The 27,464-nt window shown below is 43.5% G+C and overlaps 1 protein-coding gene across 5 annotated transcripts in view; it reads left to right on the forward strand.

The window, feature by feature from the left end:
• Positions 1 to 27,464, forward strand: part of RASAL2 (RAS protein activator like 2) — a 239,370-nt gene that overhangs the window by 134,150 nt on the left and 77,756 nt on the right. The window contains exon 1 of one of the 5 annotated variants that reach the window (XM_069981114.1): positions 238 to 468. The exons of 3 other annotated variants lie outside the window; for them this stretch is intronic. In XM_069981114.1, coding sequence (XP_069837215.1) covers positions 456 to 468 — 13 coding nt within the window. In that variant the 5' untranslated portion in view covers positions 238 to 455. Of the gene's footprint in view, positions 1 to 237; positions 469 to 22,504; positions 23,283 to 27,464 lie in introns of those variants that run through there. One more of the 5 variants, XM_069981113.1, reaches the window with a different exon arrangement.

Raw genomic sequence — 27,464 nt, forward strand, 5'->3', positions numbered from 1 at the left:
TCCAGACACCTGTACAGTGATTGCGGTGGGGTTGAATGATGGGTAAAAAGTTTAAAAGAAAAAAACAATCTAAACACTCTGGGGAGTATCTGATCTAATAAAAAGAAGGTTTTATTTCCCTGGAGTTTCTCCCACCCCTGCCCCCTCCTCCCACACCTCCCAAAAGCTAACCCCCGCCCTGGTGATAGGAGGAAGAGCCAGGCACATTGTTAGAATGTCACTGAGAGTTTGTAGCCTAGTTTTCCCAGGGAGGATCACCCTCGCTCAGTGTGTGCACTGAGACAGCCATTGTTTGGATGTGGCGGCTCGGGGATCTCATTGGGTCGGACTAGCTTGGACTCTCTGGCTTTTCTGCATTCCTCCATGTGAAGCTGTTCTCAGCCAGGAAGGCAAATAGGGGCAGGAAACTATTGTGAGTCTCCGCTCAATGTCCTGCAATGTGATCCCGGGATGAAATGCAGTTCACAGGTAGGAGGCCAGCTTTTACAAGTTTTACTATGCCCGTAAACCGTATTCTATACTACACAGCTCGGGGAAGTTTGGCTTCATTTTCATGTAACTTTTAGTAATGTGATCAGCATGGGTTGTACTTGTAGTATTGTACTACTTATCTGGTGGGCTTAGTGTTTTAGGTTTTCCCCCCCCTCTAAGTTTCATGGGGTTACATGTGTTTTGTGATAAATTCATAGACGACCAGCTCAATAGTCCAATATTGTCTCATTTCATAGTCTGAAAGCATTATATGAAATAACATCCTGAACAGTGGTTGGGGTAGGGGGGGTGTCATTGTTTCTAGACTACAATTCCGAGCATAAAGGCTGTTTGGGCATGCTGGAATTTGTAGTTTTTCTACAGGTTGATTTGGTAACATTTCCGCATCACCTATAAACAAGTTTGATACATTTTGGGTTTCTATCAGTTTGAGCTCAGTACGCAACAATCTTTATTAATGTTTGTGGCCACTTTTAAATCCCTTAAGACTTCTTTGGTCTTCTGATTGGCTGGCAGATCTAATAGCAGTAACATGTGAAGGCTCTTTTAATGCTGGATTGAGTATGGAGGAGGGGGGGGCTATATTCACATGGTGTCCGAGCTATACGTCAGAGATCACACATCGATATATAACACAGATTGCTGCCAGTGGGACGATTATCGCTCAAATGCGATTGTTATTCCGGAAATTCGAACGATAATCGTTCTGTGTAAATGCAACATTAAGGCCCCATAAATATATAAGACACGTGTCAGCTGAACTTGTCAATTACAGCAGGGTCGGCTGACCACCTGATGGGGGCTTCCCACACTCCAATCAGAGCATGCACATGTTCCTGTGTTTAGGATGGATGGTAATTCACAGTAAGGGCGGGTTCACACTACGGAATTCTCGCGGACAATGTCCGCGGAATTTCGTCAGCTGTCCGCCCGCACATCTGGACGCCTTTCCGCCAGCCCCATAGACACCATTCTATGGGCCGGCGTATTCCGCTATACGCTGAAAGAAGTGTCATGTCACTTCTTTTAGCAGATCGCGGAATACGCCGTCCCATAGAATGGTGTCTATGGAGCCTGCGGAAAAGCGCGTGCCCGTGCGGGTGGACAGCCGACGAAATTCCGCGGACATTGTCCGCGAGAATTCCGTAGTGTGAATCCGCCCTAAGGGTACAAACACACACAGCAGATACGCAGCAGATTTGATGGTGCAGATTTGATGCTGTGTTCAGTTATTTAGATCTAATCTGCTGCGTATCTGTTGCCTATCGCAGCAGTAAATACGCTGCGTATACTGTGTGTGTGTTTATACCCTAAGGGTACAAACACACACGGCATATACGCTGCGTATTTACTGCTGCGATACGCAGCAGATACGCAGCAGATTAGATCTAAATAACTGAACACAGTATCAAATCTGCTGCGTATCTGCTGTGTGTGTTTGTACCCTAAGGGTACAAACCCACACACCGTATACATAGCAGATATGCAGCAAATACGCAGCAGATTTGTTGGTACAGATTTGATGCTGTGTTCAGTTATTTAGATATAATCTGCTGCGTTTTTGCTGCGTATCGCAGCAGTAAGGGTATAAACCCACACACCGTATAAGCAGCGTATTTACTGCAGCGAATACGCAGCAAACACAAAGCAAACACGCAGCAGATACGCAGCAGAATAGATCTAAATAACTGAACACAGCAGCAAATCTGTACCAACAAATCTGCTGCGTATTTGTTGCGTATCTGCTGTGTATACGGTGTGTGGGTTTATACCCTTAGGGTACAAACACACACGGCTTATACGCTGCGTATTTACTGCTGCGATACGCAGCAGATACGCAGCAGATTAGATCTTAATAACTGAACACAGTATCAAATCTGCTGCGTATCTGCTGCGTATCAGCAGATTTGCAGCAGATTTGATGCTGTGTTATTTAGATCTAATCTGCTGCGTATTTGCTGCGTATCGCAGCAGTAAATACGCAGCGTATATGCCGTGTGTGTTTGTACCCTTAGGGTATACATTGTTCGATTGGGCGAATTATCGCTCCGTGTAAACGCAGCATCAGACTGCTTTGGGTCTGGACAACCTAACTCCAACCAATCAAAACTTTTGACAAAGTTTTTTAAAGTGACAGTGCCTATTTAAAGCTAGTGGTGATTATATTAAGACAGTAATACATATACATAGTATTGAACATAAAATTGTCCTTTAGTATTCAGTGCTGACTAGCAAGTTTTAGCGGTATCTTTGCTATGACCCATCTATACCATTACTGCTTAAATGATGAAGGTTTTGAAAATCAGTTCAGAAAACTGCAGCAACTCCTAAAAAGAAACACTGAGGTTAATGTAGTGTTCTATGGGGTCCAGGTAATGCACCTGTTACAGCTAGAAGCCATAGGCCTCAGAGTTTCCCTGCATTGCACCATTTGAGGATTAGTCATGGTTACTCACCATAGTAAATCTATACAGATCGAGGAAATAGATGAATAATATTTACCCTTACAAGTCGTCATGGGCCGTCATAGTGTGCGACTGACGGGACTCTGAACATATACGAGGGAATACTAGTTCAGTTCATCATCATTGTGTTTCTAGGTCACAGAACAATAATTCCGGAGATATATGTGGAATTCTTGTTGTATAACTGATCTACTTTATTGCAATGTCTGTGTTATCCTTGTGTAATAATGTCCATTGCTTGTCACCTGCTAGAGCTCATAAAAGGCTCAGAGCTTTTCCAGTTTAAAGAGAATACAGTATTTTATACAGTAAAACATCACTATATTGCTGCTTAAAGGAACACTATAGGTAAAACCGACACACTTATGGTTAGTGCTGAGCCTGAAGGGGTAGAGCTTGGCACAGGGAGATGGTCTTCAGTTTCCCGAGTGCCATCATACATAACAGCATGCCGGGCGGGTAGGATGCCAGTGAGGTCCATGCACTGGTGGTTGTCTCCACCACACTAGTGCCCGGGGTGCAGTATCATCTCTCCACACTTGATGTCAGATTAGGTGGAACATAATATCTGAACAACCATGTGCAATACCAGGCACAGCCCATAGACAGATGTGGCAGAAAGCAGACCCTTTTTTTTGCTAATCCTGATCAACCCCTTTAACTAGGCTTTCAAGTCTCAAGAAGTATTAATTGACAACTCTATTTGTCACCCAGGTATTCCAGAAATGTATAACTAGGAGTCAGCCGAGTGGAACTTCAGATGACATCACAGCTTAGGATGATTCAGGGACTTGGTGGGATTCTTGCATGAATTGTCCTTCGAATTTAGCTGACATCATAATTAAAGGCGCTTCTACATGGCTGATTATTGAACATTCCTCCCAATCTACTGGTGTAGAACGGTGAGCGATCAGCCGAAAAAGCCAACAAATACTGGATTGTTGGCTGATTGGATCTTTTTTTTTTTTTTCTTCATACCTATGAGTACGTCAAGCAATAAGCTTCAATACAGTTTGATGAATAGTAAAATAGTCTAACAACCATCCATTGTGACCCGCTGCCCCTCGAAGGGTAGTCAGCGTCCTGGGATGCCAGCATTGTTATTGCCTATGCTTCTAGTTCCTGACTCATGGAGCCTGGTTGGGGAATGGGGGCCAGGTAAGAAAGTAATGAGAGGATAAGGCCGCTACGTGCAATAATTTCAGGGAAAATCTAGAAGTCAGACATTAAGGGGGATTGTGCTGTAATCTGTGTAATTGAGGTGTTTGAAATTGGGCGATCGCCCTAAGCTTCTAATACACTGACGGCTGCTACTCAAAGAGCTTTTTCTTCTTGCTGCGTAATGTGTTCACCGTCCACTTCTCATCATAGCTGATCCCTGGACCTTGTATAAGAACCTGCTGTAGGATTACTCTGCGGAACGCGGTCAATTAGTCGGTTTCCTGGATCTCTGCTCTCATCAGGCTTCCCGTCTGCAACCATGGGAATAAGCCGAAGCGCGTCCTGTAAAAGATGCTTATTATCTGGAACACGGAGTCCATGAGGCCGGCATGCTGCGCGTAACATGGCGGTGTAAAGCAGAACGTATGTGCATATCTCACATTCCCAATCAGTGCCTCAGGCGCACCTATGTGTCACACATATAAATTGGATTTATCACTTGGAAAAGGTATTTATTAAGGCTGATGGTGGTTACTAGGATTATATCAGAATTTTAAGAGCTGTTGTTTTATCCGCAATCCAGTTGTATGGATGCTGAAATGTTTTGGAGCCGTCGTGTGATGTTTGCATTCATGACCCCGGCTTCCATCACTCACTATGGAATTTCCTATGGAACTTGGCACCATAGCGCAACTATTCAATAGAGATTTTTCCCACGGTCAGTGTTTTGTGGTGTGACTTCTTTTGGACTTATTCACACAGCAATAATTCAGTCCGTATTTGTAGAGCAAAATCAGGATAAAAATAATGTCAAAGTGACCTTATAGCTCGTCGTCCTCGCGTGTTACTGTAAAGAAAGGGTCTCTACACTGCGGCTCTCCAGCTGTTGCAAAACCACAATTCCCATCATGCTCGGACAGCTAAAGCTTTGGATTTGGCTGTCCAGGCATGATGGGAAATGTAGTATTGCAACAGCTAGAGGGCCTCAGTTTGGAGACCCGTGCTGTAGAGTATCTACTGTATGTACAAAGCCGGACAGATCCTAGAAGACTAGTAAGGCTACACTCTCATGATCCGATACACTTAGAGCCCATTGGTTTCTATTAGGCTGTTCACACTGTCCGTAGTTTTACAGAGCTGCAAAAATTACTGACAAGCTCCAGTACAGACCGTTATTGCGGCACAGATTGTCTCATAGAAGTCTATGGGAGTGTCCGGAATTTTTGCGGAAGAACAGTCTGTAACGTCCACAAATCCATAAAAAAATACGGTAATCTTTTTAAACCATTCCTCCTTATTTATATATCACCTTCCCCTTCTTTGCTGATCCACAAAAAATAAGGATTATGGATGCAGTATGGATAAATTTGGATTACAGATAATTGCAGACATCGTATACGGTCCTGAAGAACTACTGACCATGTCAATGTAACCTAATCCATAAACTATAAAATTTGCTGATGCTGCATAACTTTTGGGTGTTTTTCCCCATCGCTGTTGGTATTGTAATATAGGAGGGTTGGAGCGGTCTGTCTGGTCTCCTACAGTATAAAAGTTCTATTTTACATGTACCCACATATATACTGTTCTTATCTTTGGTCACGTGAAAAGTTTTTCAAACCCAGCTTTAGCTTTTTTTTTTTTTTTTTTTTTTTAGTTATTTTTGGCCATAGTTTGTAGTGACCAGGCTGATGTTTATGTGACCTTTCCTATAGACGTGTCATGTCACCCTCTCTGGGGCTGTAAATGTGACACAGCGATGGCAAGCCAGTCACTTTGTGTCCCCTGCGGTGTTTTCAGTTGCAGGCCAGGACATAATCCAGCATTCGGATAACATTGCTGTCAGTCATCATATCCTTTTCTCAGCGGCAGGGTTACCTGTCTGGGTAGATGTCAAGAGATTAGCAGGATTCCTTTCATGTAAAGAAAAAAAAAACGTAAAGCATCTTTTGTTCACATCCAGTCCATTACTTTCGGTTGAGCCTTAGGCTTGGTTCACACTAGCGTAGACCCATTGTTTGGTCTGATGACCTGAACTGCTGTCAGATTTGGTTATATGGCGGGAGATTTGGGGTAGGACACAAAAATTTGTCTGTATTACAATAGTGTAAACCAAGCCTAAAATCGGCCATAGACGTTCCAAGCTGTTGGCTTATAGACTATAGTTAGGGATAAGCAAACTGGGCAGAGGTTTGGGTTTGTACGATCTCGAACCATCTGCATTTGACTCCCACTGTCTTCCTGTTCTGTGCAGGAGGTGACAACAGCCAGAGTCCTGCCTGGAAAACTTATACAGCCTGTGACCTTGGCTGTATTCAGTTTTTCCAGACGAGATGCAGGCTGTCTCCACCTTCCCCACGGAACAGGAAGACAGTGGGAGTCAAATGCCGATGGTTCAGGTTTGTACAAACCCAAATCTCGGTCCGCTTCGCTCATCTCTAACTGTAATCCTAAGGCCTTGTGCACACAGTCCCTATCACTCCATATTGCATTGTAGTAGACTTTCCTTGTGCCTCTGTATATTTACAGAGACATAGGGCTTCTTGTGTAGAAGTCTTTCTATAATACAACATCTGATGGATCTTCCACATCATTTTTTTTTTATTTAAATTTATATTCAATCTAACTCTGTGTGAAAATAAAATGGCATACTTACCTAACTTGGTCCCCCAGCACTCCCCCTGTGATATCTTCTAGCTTCCTGGTCATCACGCGTCTCCCAACTTCTGAGATGGACTTGTTTCAGCAATGATGACCCACTCAGCCAACCACTTGCTGCAGAGGTGTCAGTGATTGTTTGAGTGGACAGCCACTGCAAAGTTAGCCTCAGACGTAGGAAGAAGAGTAGTGGGTGAGGGGACTAAGGAAGGTGAGTATGCTTGTTTTATTTTTATACCAACCCTAATGGAATACTCATTTAATGCAATCACGTAAAGGGGTCATCCAGTGTTTTGTTTTTGTTTTGTTTTTTCGTTCAAATCAACTGGTACCAGAGATTTGTAATTTACTTATATTTAAAAATCTCCAGTTTTCCAGTACTTATCACCTGCTTTATGTCCTGCGGGAGTTGTATACACTGTATACTGTACATGCAAATAATATCACCCTATAAATTCTACTCATACATAATATCTCATAATATCTCTACAAAATAATCCTGTGATATGTTATACTTATAAAACCACTTAAAATATTTGCACACATATGAACATAAACAATACATACTATCACACATTACTCATCACCACATCCATCACACACACACAACACCCAGGAGCTGAAGCAAAGCTACATTACCAAGGCCTTCTGGTTCTCTGGCAGTCGGCTCCTCTTCGGCCACCTTGTGATGTGCATTGATTTTGTGTTGTTTTTTCCCCACTAGTTGGGAATGTTCTTAAAGTGCAGATAAAACCATTTGTTCCTATTTTGGGAAGTTAATATAAATAGGTCTTTGTTCCGACCCCGTGCCCTGTGAAATGGCAATTCAGAAGAATATGGTCACACATAAAATCAATGCGAGTCTTATTTGGAAGGTAAATCATGACATTAGAAAAATCGATAAAGAAAACATCTCGAACCTGAGCCGATTCCTTTGGTATGACAGCCCTATGAAAGCAGCAGATTTTTTCATTTATTATTTTTATTTATTTATTTTTTGCATTGGCTTTTTCTTGGACCTGTGGCTAGTTTATATGGTATATTTATATACTGTAAAGCAGAGGGTTCACTTCAGTTTTTTGTTTCTTGCTAATATACAGTAGATTTCTTCTGGCTATTGTCTATATGCATCTTTGGGTTTACCAACTCATATTATAGGGCTATGTTATATGGGCCCAGTATATGAATCTAGTCATGAATCACATAAATGGAGTTTATAATAACCCATGTACGTTCTACTGGAGCAACCACATTTATATGGATGAAATGGATGCAAAAATGTCTGCCCCATATCTTGCAGGTGTGAACATGCCCGTAAACACCATCTAATGAGAATTGCAGATGTGGGTGACACAGGGGTGACACAGCTTGGTATATTGTCCTAAAATATGGCTGGAAAGAGGAAGAAATTATAAGACGTCTGTATTCCACATCCCAGCAATGGTCCCGCACTGGATGAAATAGATACATAGGTAAATAGGAAATGTTTATTCTCTATGTAGTCCAGAGAAGCCAGTTGGAAGGTAACTTTCCTATCTTTCCGTGTCCTGGGCTTCTCGCCAGCAGCAGAGAGAGAGAAATATATAGTGCAAATGGATGAAAGGAACATTCTAGACTGTCAGCACTTACTGGTTTATACAGATCTGCGAGACACACAGGAAGGAATGTACAGGAGGCCGGTATTTTATAGAAAGCACCTTGGAGTAAGATGCAACAAATTTAATAAAAGGTAAAAAACAAACCTATATGCCACAAGTGAGATCTGACTGCCAACGGTTGCACCAGTCTCTTTTGTAAACTATAGGAAGTCACAGGAGGCCACGCCCCTCAAAGAACCCCTCCTACTTTTTAAAAAAAATTAGCAGAAGCGACAAACTGCCAAAAAGTCAAACTGAGGCTTGTGCAGAAATGTCCCGATCACTTTCATTTATAGCGCTCCTGTCATTGAGAAAACGTTTGAATTTCTGCGGAGACACATCGAAAAGTTTTGATTAATCAAAGTGCTTTCTGCCTTTTCCATCTCAAGCCTAATGGCCCTATTACACGGAACGATTATCGTTTAAAAATTTGCGATTGAAATGAAAGATAATCTGTCCGTGTAATAACACCCAGCGATGAAACAACAACAAGAAAAATCGTTCATTTTCGTCTTTCAACATGTTGAAAAATTATCGTTGGTAGTTTGCCGACCGTTCGCATGTAAAACATGTCCTGAGGAACGATCAGTGACCATATAATGATGTAAAAACAATCGTTCATAACAGTAATCATTGAATGTAATAACCTCATAATCATTCACTAAAAAAATCGCTAGTTATAACGATTGTTATAGTGAATCTTTGAACGATAATCGCTACGTGTTAAACGGCCTTTAGGGTCCCATTACGCAGTCTGATCACAAAGTGTAAACGAGCGGCGATCTGCTAGAACGGCGCTCTTTTACTGTGCTATTACACTGTCCGACTATTTGGCAGTAACGGCTGCACGGACATAGTTAGGGATGTCCATGCAGCCCTAGCCTTTAGTGTAAAATAATAAAGTATTTACTTACCTTACCACATTCCCCTGTGTCCTCGGGCCTCTGCAGCTCTGCCTTCTGTTCCAGTCTCTGCACTGCCGCTCAGCCAATCCGGGACAGGACAGTGGTCAGTGATTGCTAGAGCGGCGTGTCAGTGCAGAGGATGAAACAAAAGGCAGAGCTGCAGAAACCGGGGAAAGTCCGAGGACACCAGGGAACATGGTAAGGTAAGTATATACTTTATAAATTTAAACTACAATCATTAGCTGGCGGCCGCACATCACTATTACACGTAGCTATGCACACCCGACAGCCCAAATTGGCCCGATTATCCCTCCGTGTGATAGGGCCCTTGGCCTCCATAGACTTATAATGGAAGTCACAGGTAGTAAAGTACAAAGTGTGGTATTGCAACTCAGTTCCTATGAGTTTAAATAAATAAGGCAATATTCACACGTCTGTAATATACGGTCAGAGGTCCCCGCATCATTATTCATTATTAATGCAGTCCGCTCCAAAACTGCACGGACTGTATATTACGGACATGGGAATAGGACCTTATTCAGGATTAGAGAACCATAGCTTGTTACTTCCAAAAACAGCGCCTGCCCCCAGTTTGGTTGTGGTATTGCAGCTCAGTTCCATTGAGTTGTAATACTGTGCACATCCTGTACAAAAGTGTGGCACTGTTTTATATATGTAGGACAGCAGCAATGTATTTCTAAATCTAGAAAAGCTCTGTACATTAACGTCTAATCTAGTGTGACATACAGGGAAATCTTAAAAAACAAAAAAGTCCAACAGCACCTTGGAGAAACTCCGAGTACGACCACAAAGTAGATAATTGGGATGCACGCAGGAAGGCTCACAATGCTTGGTATGAGCACTAGCTAACTTCAGAAAAAGGGATTCCCACAGCATCCAAAATGCAAAGTGGTGTGTTTATTCACACATCAGGGTACAAAAGTGCAATGTTTCGGCCTGTTGGCCTTGATGTAAAAAACCAGTGCCGCTTTAGTCTTTGGTCTGCGAAAAACATGCCTTTTGGGCCCCTTTCATTTGCATTGGGATGAGCTGCGATACCACACACAGACACTGGTGGCGCTGTTTTTGGAGATAAATTGCAGCCCCCCCCTCTAATTCCAGTCTACCCATTTAATAAATATAAAGACGTATAAAAGAAATATCATGTATAATAAACCTATAAATGTATAATTTAGTGTTATGTAAGTGGGCTATTATAATTGTGTGGTTGCTTTTCTTATGGTCCTCATTTAGTCACGTTGGGTAAATTGAGGGCTGACTAGAGTTATTAAAGATTTCACATGTGGGCGATGAGTTTTGGGCAGGGTCACTGAACTCTTTAATGGCACTTCACTAACAAAGACACACCTAGTAACTAAGAGCAGGTTTCTTCTATGGGACTGTGTCTAGGATACTACAGATATCCACTTATGTAACCTACCAGAGAAGTGACACTCACGGACAGGTGCACGGAGCCAGGTAGACAGCGCACTTTACTGCTGGTGGCCAATATGTAAAAGATATTCCTTGTGTATTTATGAGATGAGTGCAACCTGAGCACGCCCGATTCCAGGTGTGCAGCTTGTGATTACTGAAGAAGCTGGATGCAGCCTTAGAGCTGCATCCAGCTTCTTCATCGACCGCCAAGCAAATGCTGCACGCTCTGCTTCGGACATGCCATGTGTATGATTTTTGGCTTGCACCATTTCTGTCTGTTGTGAGCATGGTTATGCACTAAGGGCCACATGTATCATCCGGCGAACGGATGATTTTCGGCGGAAAGTGCCGATTTGCGTATTTTTTTATACGCAAATGGCCGATCTGCGAATAAAATATTCGTAAATCGGCACTTTCCGCCGAGTACGGCAGGGGGGCGGAAAGGGGGCGTGTAGTGGGCGGAACGGAGGGCGCGGAGTCAGAGTCCGCGCGATTTACCATCCGTTCCGCCCAAATGTACGCCGAAAACCTACTCCAGTCCTCGTTTGGCTGGCGTAGGTTTTCGGCGGTGCGCACCGGCGCGCGCGCACGGGATTTATATAGAGGCAGTCCGCCTCTACATAAATCCCCGTAGCGCCGGAGCTGCAGGGGCATTTATAAGTCCGGCGTAAAAACCGCCGGACTTAATAAATGCCCCCCTAAGTCTTCTTATAGATGGTTTTAGTGCCTTTTTTTTTTTTTAATCCCACATTTTTTTTTGTGGGGCGTCACAAAGCTATCCAGATTTGCAATTTACTTCCTATCACAAAATATCCAGCACTTATCAGCTGCTGCACTCCCCGGATGAAGCGGTGCACCCCCTCCAGTCCTGTAGGAGGGGGGGGGGGGGCGGAGTTGTATAATTGTATCCATAAAATAATAAAATAAATCATCTGCCTTTTACACATTTTCTTTCTTTTTTAGTTAGCGTACTAGAGTAGTCTAGCTGAGCTCTACGGCCTATAGCAGCGTTCCGCACCAGTGGCTCTCCAGCATCTGCAAAACTACAAGTTGTTATCGCGCCACTGCTGGAGAACATGGGTTGGGGTGCAGTGGTCCACAATAGTGTCTGTCTATGAAGTAAGTCATATCTGGCTATTACATCTAGTAGAATAGTGGTGATTGATAGGACTGGTTTTGAGCCAACAGTTTTTAGCATATCCTGTGACATAATATACAGAAGGCGCATCTCTATCACTTCCTGTACTGATAGCGGAAGCTAATGCTCCTTATCATAGGAGAGCACACCGCCCTATAAAATTCTTCTCTGATGACATACATTTCAAGGGAAATTCCAGTAAAAGAAAACCATCAGATTCTGTAAATACCAGTGATTCCAGGATATACTTATACATATATCACTCGCTGGTCTGACTGCTGTCTCGGTGCTGCAACTTACATAGGGCAGTTCTTAATATGTGTGAACTCCACAGATCAGCAGTCCCATGTAACTACCAGACTACCTTGTGATCTACATACTCTCTTGTTATGTAGTATTGATGGGGAGAAAATATATGAATTATACAGTTTAGGGATTGGAGTGGTCATAGTATATGCCCCCCTATAACAGCCCTATGGTTGTATACTGTCCTCCACATTCCAATTAGGACTTTGGTACCCCCGTCAGTATACAGCAGGTCATACATAGATTGACATCCCCTATATCCTATTATAGCTGCCTAATCCTGTCTGTGAACAGGATTACCCACTCCATCAACCTGTTTGTTTTCTTAACCACCGTCATAAAATCTGATCAATATGACATGGATTATGGCCTCTTAGTCCTCCAATAAACAGCTGCACCATTATACCTTACTATACATTGCCATAGATCCATTGGTATTCGATCTTGTGTCCCTATTATTTGCTTCCATTTTTGAGTAAAAAAATTAAAATAAAACAGCAACGGGAATAGAAGGGGATGCAGCTGCAGAGACAGAGATTATCCCATACTGATTATATTTTTAAAGTGACACTGCTCCTCTTATAGGCAAACCAGACATCGTAGGTATACAGGCTGCAATTTTAGCAATTTATGCTTCAAATTATGTGTGTGTGTGTATGTGTGTGTATATATATATATATATATATATATATATATATATATATATATATATATATATATATATACAGTGGTGCCTTGGATTACGAGCATAATTCATTCTAGGACTATGCTTGTAATCCAAATCCACTCTTAAACCTAAGCAAATTTTCCCATAAGAAATCATGGAAATGCAGACAATTGGTTTCACACCCCAAAAATAAGGATTTATTATTCTGAATAACATGTAAAACAAATGAAACAAACATTCAGAAACAGCAGAATATGTGATATTATAAGTTACTGTACAGTAATGGAGAGGATGAGAAACACAAGGGCTGACAGAGACTGTAGGGAGCATAAAGGAATGAGCAGGGCAGATGTGGGCTCATACATACAGCACTCTCTGTCCAGGGAGAGAGGGGTTACAGCTATGGAGAGATTACCTCCACAGTCCTGTCCCCTGATGTAAGCCCCAGCCTGAAGTGGATCTGCTATGATTTAGAGCAATGCTTCTCAATTCCAGTCCTCATGCCTCACCAACAGGTCATGTTTTGAGGCTTTCCCATACAAAGGACGCCTGTGAGAATACCTGATGCACTTAGTATAATTATATCACCAATACTTAGTAGTGCAATACTAAGAAAATCCTGAAAACATGACCTGTTGGTGAGGCCTGAGGACTGGAATTGAGAAGCGCTGATTTAGCAGATGAGGGAGACTTCCTGGGTCAGAGTACGGTGCTGTAGACCCTGCTATGGAGACCATGCCCCTCCTCCACTCGCCCTCCCACCCAGTACAGGGAGCTCTTAAACCAAAGCAATGCTCTTAAACCAAGTCACTATTTTGAAAAACTGTGAGCTTCTAAACCAAAACGCTCTTAAACCAAGTTACGCTTAAACCAAGGTACCACTGTATGTGTCCAAAAGTAGGGGGGCAGTATGTGTAATAGGGTTATGAATGGGGGAGATTTATCAAACATGGTGTAAAGTGAAACTAGCTCAGTTGCCCCTAGCAACCAATCAGATTCCAAATTCCTTCCATTTTCCAAAGAGTCTGTGAGGAATGAAAGGTGGAATCTAATTGGTTGCTAGGGGCAACTGAGCCAGTTTTACTTTACACAATGTTTGATAAATCTCCCCCTTCATAACCCTATTACACATACTGTCCATATATATATATATATATATATATATATATATATATATATATATATTCTAAAATGTGCAATTAAAAAAAAAAACTATTTCCTTCATGATCCATGGGAAGCCTTAATGGTGGATGTAAAGCAGCCTATCCTTCCTACAGTGGTCACAGCGGCTTTCATCCATGCGAGGTCAGCTCAGGACATCTAACGCCTACAAACGCCGAGATATCTTCATCTTAACACTTGATCATCTTCCAGTGCCGGAGCCGTCAGCTGCTCCTGGGTCGGGGAGTTCAGGTCGTGCCTACTCATTACGGACTCCGCGCAGCGCTCCAGCTTTCCAGTGTGAACATCTTTAATTTGTGCAATGTTCCTCAGCAGCCGCCACATCCAGAACATGATGAAATGTTTTATCCGGCCTTCGCTGGCATTTGATCTCCCGTCTATGGCTTTCCCTTAAATATCTCTTTAGCGTCTCCTCTGTATGGTCCTTTCCCCTCACAGATGGCACCAGGCCTCGGCCCCAGTCCTATATCCTATTCCACAGAATGTAAAATATAGCCCCATCCGCATTTCACTAGCACAGTCAATTTTATGTGACATCGCTTCATGGAAAAAATAGCAATAATAGGCGTAAGCTGGTGGAAATTGTTGTCTGTATTTCATTATTTTCGCACCAATTATAGAAAAAACCCTGCTTCTCTTTCTGCTAACAGCGGCTGCAGGACGATGAATATTTATAACATTGCACTTGCATATAAGAATGAGAGGAGACAAAGCTGGCTGTGTCCTAAATTAAATATAAGACCTCTCCTCCGCAAGATAAAGTAACCCCTTCCTCTCCAGCAGGCTGATCTCTTTAGAGGTCCGAGGATCTGCGTCTTAGTAATGACTGCACACCAGCAGTCCCTAAGATTATGGGACCACCTATATTGACTTGCATTAGTAAGGTTACCAATAACAGCCCCTTTAAAGGGACATTGAATTTACATTGCATGTTCCTGAAACAGATTAGTGGGAATTAGAGGGTGGGGGACCTGTTCCCTTCTGTGTCTAAGGGTACTATTACACCAAGCAATTTTCCGACGATTAACGATAAGCGATCTTAAACGACCGCTAAGGCAAACAACCCGAAATCGTTCGCCCAAGTACACGAAACGATGATCGTTATTTATGATCGTTCCTGCGGTCGGTTAGTCGTCGCTATTGCGTACGTTTCAGCTGTGAATTCTTATTCCACCGAACGATGAGCGAACAATCAAACGATAAAAATAGGTCCGGATCCTATTAAACGATCAACGATTTCTCGTTGGTCGTTTAATCGTTGCCTGCTATTACACGAAATGATTATCGTTCAAATCCGAATGATTTAACGATTTTTCGAACGATAATCGTTCCGTGTAATACCACCCTAAGGGTCCATTTACACAGAAAGATTATCTGATAGATTATCTGCCAAAGATTTGAAGCCAAAGCCAGGAACGGACCATAAACAGAGATCAGGTCATAAAGAAAAGTCTGAGATTTCTCCTCTTTTCAAATCCATTCCTGGCTTTGGCTTCAAATCTTTGGCATATAATCTGTCAGATAATCTTTCTGTGTAAAAGGACCCTAAGGGGTGGGGCTTAGCAGTCCTGCTGCACTCTACAGTTGGGGGGAGGCTCCTGAGTCCTGCTGCTCACTACAGTGGTTGTGGGGGGCGACGCGACTCTTGCTTTACAATTTAGTGAAAAGATGCTCCTGCCGCTTGCTACAGTATGCTGCACACAACAGTGGGGGAGACTCCTGCTGCACACTGCAGGGGTGGGGGGGACATTTCTGCTGCACTCTACAGTGGGGGAGACTCCTGCTACACAATGCAGTGTGTGTGTGTGGGGGGGGGGGCTTCTGCTGCAAACTGCAGTATGGGGAGGCACCTGCTGCACACTGCAGTGTGTGTGTGGGGGGAGGGGGGGCTATTGCTACAATGGGGGGGGGCGTCCTGCCACAAACCGCAGTGGGGGGGTTGGGACTCCTGATGAACACTACAGTGGGGGGAGGCACCTGCTGTACACTACAGTGTGTGTGGGGGGGCCTGTTGCTACAATGGGGGGGGGGGGCGTCCTGCCACAAACCGCAGTGGGGGGGGGGTTGGGACTCCTGATGAACACTACAATGGGGGGAGGCACCTGCTGTACACTACAGTGTGTGTGGGGGGCCTGTTGCTACAATGGGGGGGGGGGGCGTCCTGCCACAAACCGCAGTGGGAGGGGTTGGGACTCCTGATGCACACTACAGTGGGGGGAGGCACCTGCTGTACACTACAGTGTGTGTGTGTGGGGGGGGGGCTGTTGCTACAATGGCGGGGGGGCATCCTGCCACAAACTGCAGTGGGGGGAGGCACCTGCTGCAGCCAGTGACCTTCCAGCCAGACACAGGACAATGAGGAGGGATATGACTGATCTGTGGTAGCACATGGGGAAGATTTCTAAATTTTAATTACAGTGTGAAACAGAACAGGATCAAAGGTTAGGAGGAGATTAAGGGTGGAATAGCTGGCATATATTTTTTATGTGCATTTTCTATGTTTAGTGTACCTTTTAAGAAAATTAGTAGTTTCTGAGCCAGAATTGAATGTTTATGGTGCCAGCTTTAGGCTTTCCCCAACATTTATTATTATCCACGTGTGATAACAAGCTGGTAGTCCTGCTTGACTTGTATGATGTGTGACTGGTAGGGTGAGAGCTGCCGGCTGCGTCCTACCTTACGCTGCTTCCCACTCAATAAGGCATCTCTGTAATGAGATTTTATAGGTACCTCTGCCTTTGTTTACAGTGGTTTATGGTGTTCTATGTATAGGCCTCTAAGTATAGGCTATCACATCAGGTAGAGCTGAATGAGGGATGTACCTCACATAATAGCCAGGCTAGTGGCCCTTGTATTGTCTGAAATGACCATTTAATTAGTCATCTAGCCTGTCTCCTGGAGGAAGTCGGAAAAGGAGTGGAGTGCTTAGCGGCCACCATTGGTGGGGTCTAAAGGCTGTCTGCAACATGTCAGCAAGTTTTTTTTGCAATGACAGGGACACTTTAAGTGATTGAAGCTGGCCGCAGTTCCCTGCACAGCTAGGTGGTCCGGGGCAGAGAGCTACTTCGGCACTGCATCCTTTTCATTCCCATGATCATTGGCAGCCCCAGAGATTAGACCGCCACCAATCATAAATTGATACCATATGCCGGCAAAAATCCCTTTCAACCAATAAACTTCTCGTTTTGCTTAGTTCTGTCTGTACCCGTCTTCCTCTCCTGCTACGATTATGACTTTATTCCTTGCATCCTTGCATGCAGTCAATAGAAAACCACACAGTCCTGCTATTTACTCTGGGTGAACTTTTCCATCAGCTGATATCTTCATCGTGACGTGGCTCTAGGGGGTAAACCCTCTCACCTAACAATCCAAACATCTGATGAAAGTCTTTCTGTAAAGAGGGTTGTTCTGTAAAGTTTTGTTCTGTTTGTAGATGACGACCTGCATTGCACAACAACTTTTGGCTCTATGGTGCTTTTGTTGTCTGCTGCGGCACAACTTCCTATTATCCCGCTGCATGGTGCTGTCATACATCACATGGCGCTATATAGCCTTAAAGGGATTGTCTGGGAATCAAAATAAAGATTAAAAAAAATAAAACTTTGCATTTTCCCTAAAAGAGAGCCTTTTGCCTGTGTGTTGCTTCTGGTATTGCGTCTGTTGTATCAGATCTGCAATACCAGACACAGACTAGTCACAAGAGTGGCGCTGTTACTGGAAAAGAAGATACAAGCAAACCTTTTTCTTTTAGAATCTTTTATCTTGTTCTCGGGTTCACATAGTTGTTGACATCTCCATTGCCAATGCTTATTTTCCGTATCCTGTTTGTGGGGTTGGTGTGGGAGACTCTAATGAATAACCATTGTGCGATGGGATGGTGACACGTCCACATTCCTGATTAATTATGGCTTTATGTGCAAAGTGTTCATGTAGAGAGAGAGAAGCTTGCGCAGGATGGAAGCTATCGCTTCAGTCTTCACTTCCGTCTGTCTTTCCCTATGGAAAAATATTGATTGCGGCTAAGCCTCATACATTATAATGTCATTTCTCCCATTATAACTGCACATCACTCAGTGTATAATGTGAGTGCTCGCCTTAAAGGGTGTTGGTTATGTGGAAGAAATCTTCCATCACATGGACAGGAGCAATGTGGAACGTTTCATGCAGTAGCAGCATAGAACATATCCTATATTACTTCATATAGTGATGGCTCAGCACCCAGAACACAAAATGGTGGGGGTTTTCTCTCTCTCTATCTCTGCTGCCATCTCTGTCCCAGATCAGTAGTGAATCCCCATAGAAAACCACTCCTACTCTGGACGGTTCCTGTCCGGGACAGAGGTGGCAGCAGAGAGCACTGTTAGAGACTGAAGAGAAAACAACATTTACTGCAGGACATACAGCAGCTCATAAGTATGGGAAGATTTGAGATTTTTAAATAGAAGTAAAGTACAAATCTACATAACTTTCCGACACCAGTTGATTTTAAAGAAAAAGGTTTTCACTAGACAACCCATTTAAAAATGTAAAAAACAGCACCAGCGCTGTCCTCAGGTGGTGTGTAGTATTACAGTTCAGCTTGGTTCTGCAAGGACAAGAGTGGTGCTGTTTCTGAAAGAAAGCAGCCATTTTTTTTTTAAAAGCCTGAATAACCCTTTAAGTCCTATGTGTTGGAGGACCAGACAAAATTAATCATCTGTAGAATTTTTTCTTAAAAGCTTATTGATGTTTTTGCTGGGTCTAAACAGAAAGAGAGAGTGCCACTGGTCCTTACTGATCATGGCTTCCTGGAAATTTGTGTTTATTTCACTATGTTGTTTAGTCCTGAAAAATCCCTGCCCCTCCAAGCACTGTCTTATCTTCCATGCAGTGTACATTAGTCCTGAGAACTTTTAGCCCCTTCACAGGTTGCAGATCTGGCGATTTTTATAAAAATTGATGCTTAAACATGTTGCCGGGGCTGCGGGACATTTGTCACTAATGTATACTTACTAGAGATGAGCGAACCGGGTTCGGGTTTGAGTCGATCCGAACCCAAACGTTCGGTATTTGATTAGCTGGGGCTGCTGAACTTGGATAAAGCTCTAAGGTTGTCTGGAAAACATGGATACAGCCAATGACTATATCCATGATTTCCACATAGCCTTAGGGCTTTATCCAAGTTCAGCAGCCACCGCTAATCAAATGCCGAAAGTTCGGATCGACTCGAGCATGCTCCAGGTTCGCTCATCTCTAATACTTACCTGTCCCGCTCCCCCATGGCTGTCTGTGTTTTCATATCATATGATTGCGTCCTGCTCCCACTGGAAATGCTCGCTCAGCATAGAAACTATCCTAAGCAGCTTTTTCCTTTGGGAGCGGAACATCATTGTATGTTATGAAAACAGACACAGCGGTAAGGGAGTGGGACAGGTAAGTATACGTTACTTGATTCCTGGACAAACCCTTTAAGACCTCCTGAATCTCCCCCCAACAGATGATGATGATGGAGGAGGAAAGGATCAGGCATGTTAAGCTCACACTGCATGAGCTCCTTTTGTTTTTGTAGAGATAAGCCTCCCCCTGGGGCTTCTGGCAGTGGCTTACCCCACTCTCTCCATTCAGCCGGCTGGTTACATATGGGAATGATGCTGGTGAATAGAGAGGAGTAGATCTCAAGCACTCTCTAGTTCATCCCGATCTGAGCGTGCAGCATTTAATTACCAGTGGCTGAAGAAGTTGGATGCAACCCTAGAGAGTCCTGGAAAGCATGGATCCCCCCTATTGCTGTATCCATGTTTTCCAGGCAGCTTTAGGGTTGCATCCAACGTCTTCAGCCACTGGTAATCAAATGCTGCACGCTCAGATTGGGACGAACTTGAGAGTGCTCGGAAAATGCTATATCAACCCACATGGTCACATGTCAGCTAAAACTTTAAAACCTTGATAATTTATAGATCTTGAATGTAACAGTATGGCTCGATGATCCTGGGAGTGGGAAGCAATTTAAGAGCTGACCCCCTTGATAAGCAGATTAAGGGTGGGACACCGACGACGGACTATGTTGCAGCGGTGACATCACGCCTTTATAGTTGTCAGGTTGTGTCCTCTCTTCTGCTGAGCTAGTAAATGAGATGCATGCAGGCCTGTGTGCCCAGTATTACCATTCCTGTCAATATCCTTCTGAGCGCTGCCAGACTGTAATTCCGCCTGATTGACATTGCACGGGGGGTAACGTGAAAGGTTATTTCGAAGGCACATCCCTGCGCCAGAGCACAGGATCGTATCACTTGGCATATTTGCTGAGGTTGCAGTTTGATGATTGATCATCCCAAACCTCAACATGAATACTTACCTTATGTCAGTGTAGTATCACAAGTCTCATTGTGTCAATTAATACAGAGCTGGGGTTATTATAATCTACAGGTGTTCAGGTATGTACACACACATACGCACACACACCATCCACGTCACATTTTATTGCTGGGGCTATGCAGGATAGGTAATGTGAAAATTAAAGGGGTTATCCAGCGAAAATCTTTTTCTTTCAAATCAAAATATTTCAGAAAGTTTTATATAGATTTGTAATTTATTTCTATTTAAAAATCTCAAGTCTTCCCATACTTATCAGCTGCTGTATGTCCTGCAGTCTGGCACAGTACTCTCTGCTGACATCTCTGTCCGAGACAGGAACTGTCCAGAGCAGCAGCAAAAGATCCCCATAGAAAACCTCTCCTGCTCTGGACAGTTCCTGTCTCGGACAGAGGTGGCAGCAGAGAGCACTATCAGGCTGAAAAGAAACAAACATTTCCTGCAGAACATACAGCAGCTGATAAGTACTGGAAGACTTGAGATTTTTAAATACAAGTAAATTACAAATCTATATAACTTTCTGAAACCAGTTGTTTTGAAAGAAAAAGAGTTCCCCTGGATAATCCCTTTAAGATGGAAAAAAAACCCCAAAGTAGAATACATTCCACAAAGGTAAAGCCGTATTTGCATCCAAAAACCAGGCTGTAGACACAAGCAATAACATGACAGCGACGGTTTACTCTTCACAATCTGAAGCACAGCAATTGCCTATGGATGTTTGCTTTATCATTTCCACCAAAATGCAGATTGTTTCACTGCAGTGTAGCCTTCAGCTGTCAGCTCTCTCTGAAAACCAATGCCTTATTATACTCGTATGTATAGCGCCAACATATTCCACTGCCCTGTGCAGAGTTTGTCATCGCTCACATCGGTATTGGAAGCCAAGCTCGAAACCCAAAGGTGTCAATGTTGTTTAAAGGGGTTGGCCACTTTATAGTTAAATTGCTCAGAGTACAGTATTAGTAAGTGTACTCACTGTATATACTGACAGCAGCTCCCTGTGTACCTAATAGAGCTAAAATCAGACTCCCCTCCTCCAGGCTGTGCTGTCCTGCCCTGTGGCGAGTCTGTCCATAAGATGGCTGACATGGAGGAGCATGATGTGACCATGACCCACCCCCAGTGTCCACCACTGAGCCTGTATATGCTGATAGTGGACACTGAGGGCCGGGGCATGGTCACATGCTCCTCCATGTTGGCCATCTTATGGACAGAATCCCCACAGAGCAGGACAGCACAGCCTGGAGGAGGGGAGTCTGATATTAGCTCTATGAGGTACACAGGGAGCTGCTGTCAGTATACAGTGAGTACACTTACTAATACTGTACACTGACCTATTTTACTATAGAGTGGCCAACCCCCTTTAATTCCATCTAATGTTCTCAGTTACATTTTCTTCTTTTAACCGACATCAGGTTCTCGTTTCATATTTATTCATATCAGAAAGCAAGTTCTGATTTTTTAAATATAAATTTAAAACCAAGCCTAAGCTCACACTGCGTTCTTCCTTTCCGTTTATCGTACACATTTTATGGAAAAAAAACGGATGGAATGGCGTGCCATCCATTTGGGTCCGTTTTTCCATCGGCTTCTTACGTACACAAAAATACTACGTTTTTCTGTCTGTTAAAAGTAACCAATTAAAAACGGATAGGAAAAACATAGTGTGAACCCAGCCTCAGTTCTGTTTATTTTTTTTTCTCTTATTAAATTTAAACTGAAAACAAAGAGCAAAATATTCCGAACATTGTAAAATTGTTTTGCCAGATCCCTTTCTATTGTCTTTCAGACAGAAGCAATTACACATAGTTTTCTGTGTATTGTAAGTTTAAATAAAAAATAAAAAAAATTTCCAGGCCAAGTTTTGTTTTGTACAAATACTTGCTACTGCATTGCAGGGCACGGTGCCAGGCATATATTGCCATCTCCTAGCTGAACTTAAGAAGTGTTGTCATCTGGAAAGAAAAATAGGCAGGGCTGTTCTAACACTACTAAAATAGGTTCTTAGCCCTGTGCACTAGAAGCTGTGTACTGGAAAAGCAGCGCAGAGGCTTCTGTACATAACACTCCCCTGCCTACTATTCCCACCGGGCAGAAGGACCGGAAGCCGAGCTTGGGCATCCAACCAGTCCATTTCGTTCTTCTGAGGAGAGAGAGCCGTGGAGTAGTCCATAATGTCGCTTTTGGCAATTAAACTGCCTATTCCATTTTTACCGATCAATGCAGCCGTCACACGCTAGGTAGGGGCTGCAAAGGGGGTGGAAAAGCAGGCTTGAGAAAGGAGGGAGGAAGGGAGCATCCGGTGCCTCCTAATCAGAGATTGATGAACCTGCCTGTGCAGAAAGGGAAGGAGACTTAGAAGGGAGGATGATGCTCCAGCCCATTCCAAGCTGAGAGAGGACAACTGCTGCCGCTGGTGGCTTGTGGAGCCTTTCAGAAGAACTGTTTGACCCGGCGTTTTCCAGCTATCACATCTGATAAATGGGAACATTCACCAGTATTCGCCTTGAGCTCAGGGAAATATATTTGTGCTCATTTAACCGTTTTTTTTTTTTTTATTGTTCTCCTTGGATTCAGCAGCCTCGCCTCGTTTAGGAGCCCATTAACCCCCTGCTGTGCCTCCAATCCTTAAACAAGGCCTAACCCTATTGATCCAGTAGGAATGCCCTGGGATCCATAGCCCCTTTTTTGCATAACAAGACTGTCCTGTTGGCCGCCCCTGGCGTCTCCTGCCTAGCCCGAGGTCAGGTTAGAGCAGAAGACAACAACAGTCGGCCACGTGGTGAAGTTTTCCAATTTCCAATATGAGCTTCCTCTCACCCGGGGATGGAGAATGGCTGGACAGCAGCACAGAGGAAGAGAGGAGCCTTCTGTCGTTTCTTGGTAGGGTCATCGGAAGAGTTTTCAGTGGAGTAAAAGTTCTCTTGATGTTATTTGTTCTTTTAGTATAATTGTTGTTGGCTTTTCTCTTGTGTTGCCTTGTTTATTACAGTGTCTATCTGTGTCGCCACTGTTAAAAGTTTTATGTAAGACTGTATGATAGCCACACGTTCGGTATTGATCTAATACCTTTAAAGTCCACTTAGTTACAGAATGGGTTAATGTGGAGAAAGTGAAATGGATGATGGTCAATATATAATGGCTGGCGGGGCGTGTAATTGCACTAGTGATTGTAGGTTGTATAATGGAACGTCTGAGGCTCCGTGTTCTTATTTAATAACTATATTTTTCTCTACTTCCTCTCCAAACAAATTGCGCATCCTTATTGGAGTTATGTACAGTTCTTTTGCTTTGACGAAATTTGTGTCCTAGGTGGCGCTGTCTTTTCTAGCTTTATTGAACTAGCAATATATTCTCATTGCCTGCTCACCTGTAGATTATATACATCCTGTTCACACAGCGTTCAGTCGATGGTTTTGTTTGCCTTGTTGGCGTAACTAATCGGTCCTGGCGGCCTTATCCTTTCTGCTCAATGAATATGATCTGTAATAAATTCACCGACGCAGACGCACGTCCCGGTGATTTCCATATCTACCTGAATAATTAATACACGTTGAAGCGATAATTATTGTGAAATTAATTCTCCTTTTTCTTTATCTTTTAATTATCTTCTCTCCGGCGTAGTTTTTGCGCTCTATTGTGCGAGTGAAGTGGAAACTTGTCTTTCTATCCACATGAAGGGGGAAAAAAAAGTCACAGATTTTAGGGATGTGAACTGGAGCATCATGACATGGGTGATAATTTAGTCTTTCACACGATTTTTTTTTTTTTTTTTTTTTTCCCCCGCGATCTGCCAACATTGTTTCACTCTAAATCAAGGCTTGCTGTTCTGATGAGGACGCGCATTAATATTTCAGAGGGTTGTTTTTCCTCCGTGTCCCAAAGCAAAAGACATCGATATCGTGTGCCTCCTATATCATTACTCTATAGTGAAATATTAAGGACTTCTGCTGCCTGTGGACGGCGGTTACTAGGCAGCAAAGTGAGGCCTCATTTCTGCGCAGCCCCCAAAGTTACCATTGATAGTGGATAAAAATCAGATGCCTCTTTTTTTTTCTTCTTCTTTTTTTTGGTTAGCTAGATGCTGTTGAGTGACTCCACTAGATCTGTCCGCTCCACCCGTGTAGCCATGATGGTTTACAAGTTTTAGCATAGCCTTAAAGCGAATGCACCATTTGCTAACTTCATTTTTTTTTTTTCCCTACACTACCTTGTTAGCGGCCGTGCAGGGATCCTGGTGGCATGGGGCCATTATATAAACACCACCCAATTCCGCATTTGGCACCAGTATTCTTCGTGCGTACTGTCCCGCTCTATGCACTGGAGGAGGGCCTGGTACCTGCAGTGTAATGATATCTCCTCCCCTTGGTGGTGCGCCTCCATTAAAATTAAGCCAAGCCTGGCCGCGGGGATATCATTACACTGGGGGTGTTGGGCCTGCCTCCAGTGTATAGACCGGGTCAGTGCACATGAAAAATACCGGCACCGAGAGTGCAAACCAGGCAGCATTTTGAAAAATGGACCACGCCATCGGGATCCCTGTGCCGGTACCAGCAAGGTAGTGGGGGAAAAAAAGTTAATTTTAGTAAATGGTGAGAAGCGATTAAGAAAAACTTTCTTGCTAAAAGAGTACCCCACCCTGTCTTGGTGTGGTATTACAATTCAGCTTCATTCATTTCAATAGTGCGAAGCTGCAAAACCCAAACTGAGGACAGGAGAGGTGCGGTTTCTGGAAGAAAGTGGCCAAGCCTGGATCTGTCAGCTCTATGTCATACTTAGAGCTAAGGTGTCAAAGAGGCGTTGCCGAGCCTCAGCATGCATGCCTCCTCCCTGCCCTACATGATCGATGTACAGGGCTCGGCTTCCAGCACTGAGCCCTGTACATCACTCATTCAAGGCAGAAATGGCTGGAATAGGCATGAATGCTGAATGAATCCTTTGATACTTGAGCCCTGAGCAGCTGACAGATTGCCTTTAAAGTGGACATTCACATTAGATCTGGCTAACACATGATGTTTATGGGAGTGTTATGTTTTTCCCTCAATAGCAGATGTTGGGGAAAAGAAGAATCAGGTTGTTGCATTTCACATTCCTAATTCCTTTGTTGTGAAAGGTGACAAGGCAGCGGTAGTGGTGCCTGGCAGCTGCTTATTCCTTCTCCCCAGTGACTGTGCATGCACGCTTGGCTGAGCCGGGCATGCATGTGTATGGAAGGGTCAGCAGTTCTCTTGCCTGAGTACTAGAAGGGAAGGGGTTGTCTAGAAGTCACAGCAAAATTCTGCCATGACTACTGCTGGTAATGCGTGTTTCTTGTGGGTATAGCTTTATAGCTACATTATGCTGCAGAATCTAAACTTCACACCGCAGGTCAAAAAAATTCACAGGGGAAAATTACAAATTGACAGGTACAGCAGGAAGGTGTGAATTCGCCCCAACGCTCCAGTAGACTTTTTACTTACTGTTTTAAGAAATTAAGAAATTTACCATGATTTTAAAAATGTGTCATCAGCCCCAGGAGTTGTATTATAGGAATTAGATTGTTGCATGAAAGCTATGCGGGTGCGATGCAAAGATAGATTTAGTTGCTTTCAATCATGTTTCCACTAGTAACCAGCAGAAGGCGCTGTGTTAGATATTTGCCTTGACCTGACTTAGGGCCCCATTCCTCCGGACGATTATCGTTCGCATAATCGTTAACGATCTCAAACGACCACTATTGCGAAAGACCTGAAAACGTTCACTCATTTCCATGGAACGATAATCGGTACTTATGATCGTATTTGCGATAGTTTTTTCTTCGCTATTTCTTTGCTATTGCGTTCGTATCTACTGCGAACGACGTCTTATTCAATGCGAACGATTTGCGAACGTTTTGCGAGCGAGCAACGATAAAAATAGGTCCAGGTCTTATAAAGCGGTCAACGATTTCTCGTTCGGTCGTTAATCGTTAACTGCATTTCAACTGTACGATTATCGTTTAGATTTGAACGATTTAACAATAATCTGAACGAAAATCGTCCTGTGGAATAGGGCCCTTACTCTGTAATGGTTTAGGTCTCACACTATAGCTATATATATATTTGTGTATTTTTTTTTTTTTTGTTTTGTTTTTCCAGGGCATTTTTAGTCAGCACATTAAAAGTGAGTGATCCCTCAAAAAGACTGTGGCTGTTTTTACCAGGCAGCAGCTCCATGTAGACCGGAAACGGCAAGCATGATCGGCGCACCTTGCGGAACCCATTCATGAGGCTGCATCGGTCAGATCAGTTGTGCGGCTATTTAAATTCATTGTCATTCGCTGCCTAATGGCCCTATTCCACGAGTCCTTTGGAGGAGCAAACGAGCGCTATTAGCGCTCGTTTGCTCCTCGTTCCCCGCTCGCTGCTGCCGCTATTCAACGCGGCGTCAGCGAGCGGGTGAGTGCGGGAGGGGCGGTGGGGAGCTGCTGGGGGGGCTGCCCGGGTGATCGCTGATCGTCCGGGCAGCCCATAGGATACAGCAGCGCCTGCTGCCGATGCGCCTATTCAACGGAGCGACGGCAGTAGATCGCTGCTATATCAGTCGCTTGTTTTTCAACATGTTGAAAAACAAGCGACTGCAACGATCAGCCGACATGAACGATGTCGGCTGATCGTTGCACTCTATTCCACGGGACGAATATTGTTCGTAGCGGCCGATATCGGCCGAATACGAACGATATTGCTCCTCTAAACGACCCGTGGAATAGGGCCATAACACTGCTGAGACAAGCAAAGCAGATGTGCGGCTGATAACCATGATGATCCTATGTATTTTATATCATTTATCTATCCTATTGATTCTATGGAATCGATATCTATATATTATCTATTCATCCATCCCATATTTATCTAATCTCAGATCTATGTGATTTATAATAGCCTATAAAATCTATCTACAGTGTCTATCATCTATAATTTATTTATCCATTTGTCTTTCTGTGGAACATTGGTTATCTATTGAATATTTGCTATCTATCATCTATAATTTATTTATCCATTTATCTTTCTATGGAACATTGGTTATCTATTATTACTGTCTGTCTAC

The sequence above is a fragment of the Dendropsophus ebraccatus genome, chromosome 8 (genome assembly GCF_027789765.1).
Source record: "Dendropsophus ebraccatus isolate aDenEbr1 chromosome 8, aDenEbr1.pat, whole genome shotgun sequence".
NCBI classification, from domain to species: Eukaryota; Metazoa; Chordata; class Amphibia; order Anura; family Hylidae; genus Dendropsophus; species Dendropsophus ebraccatus.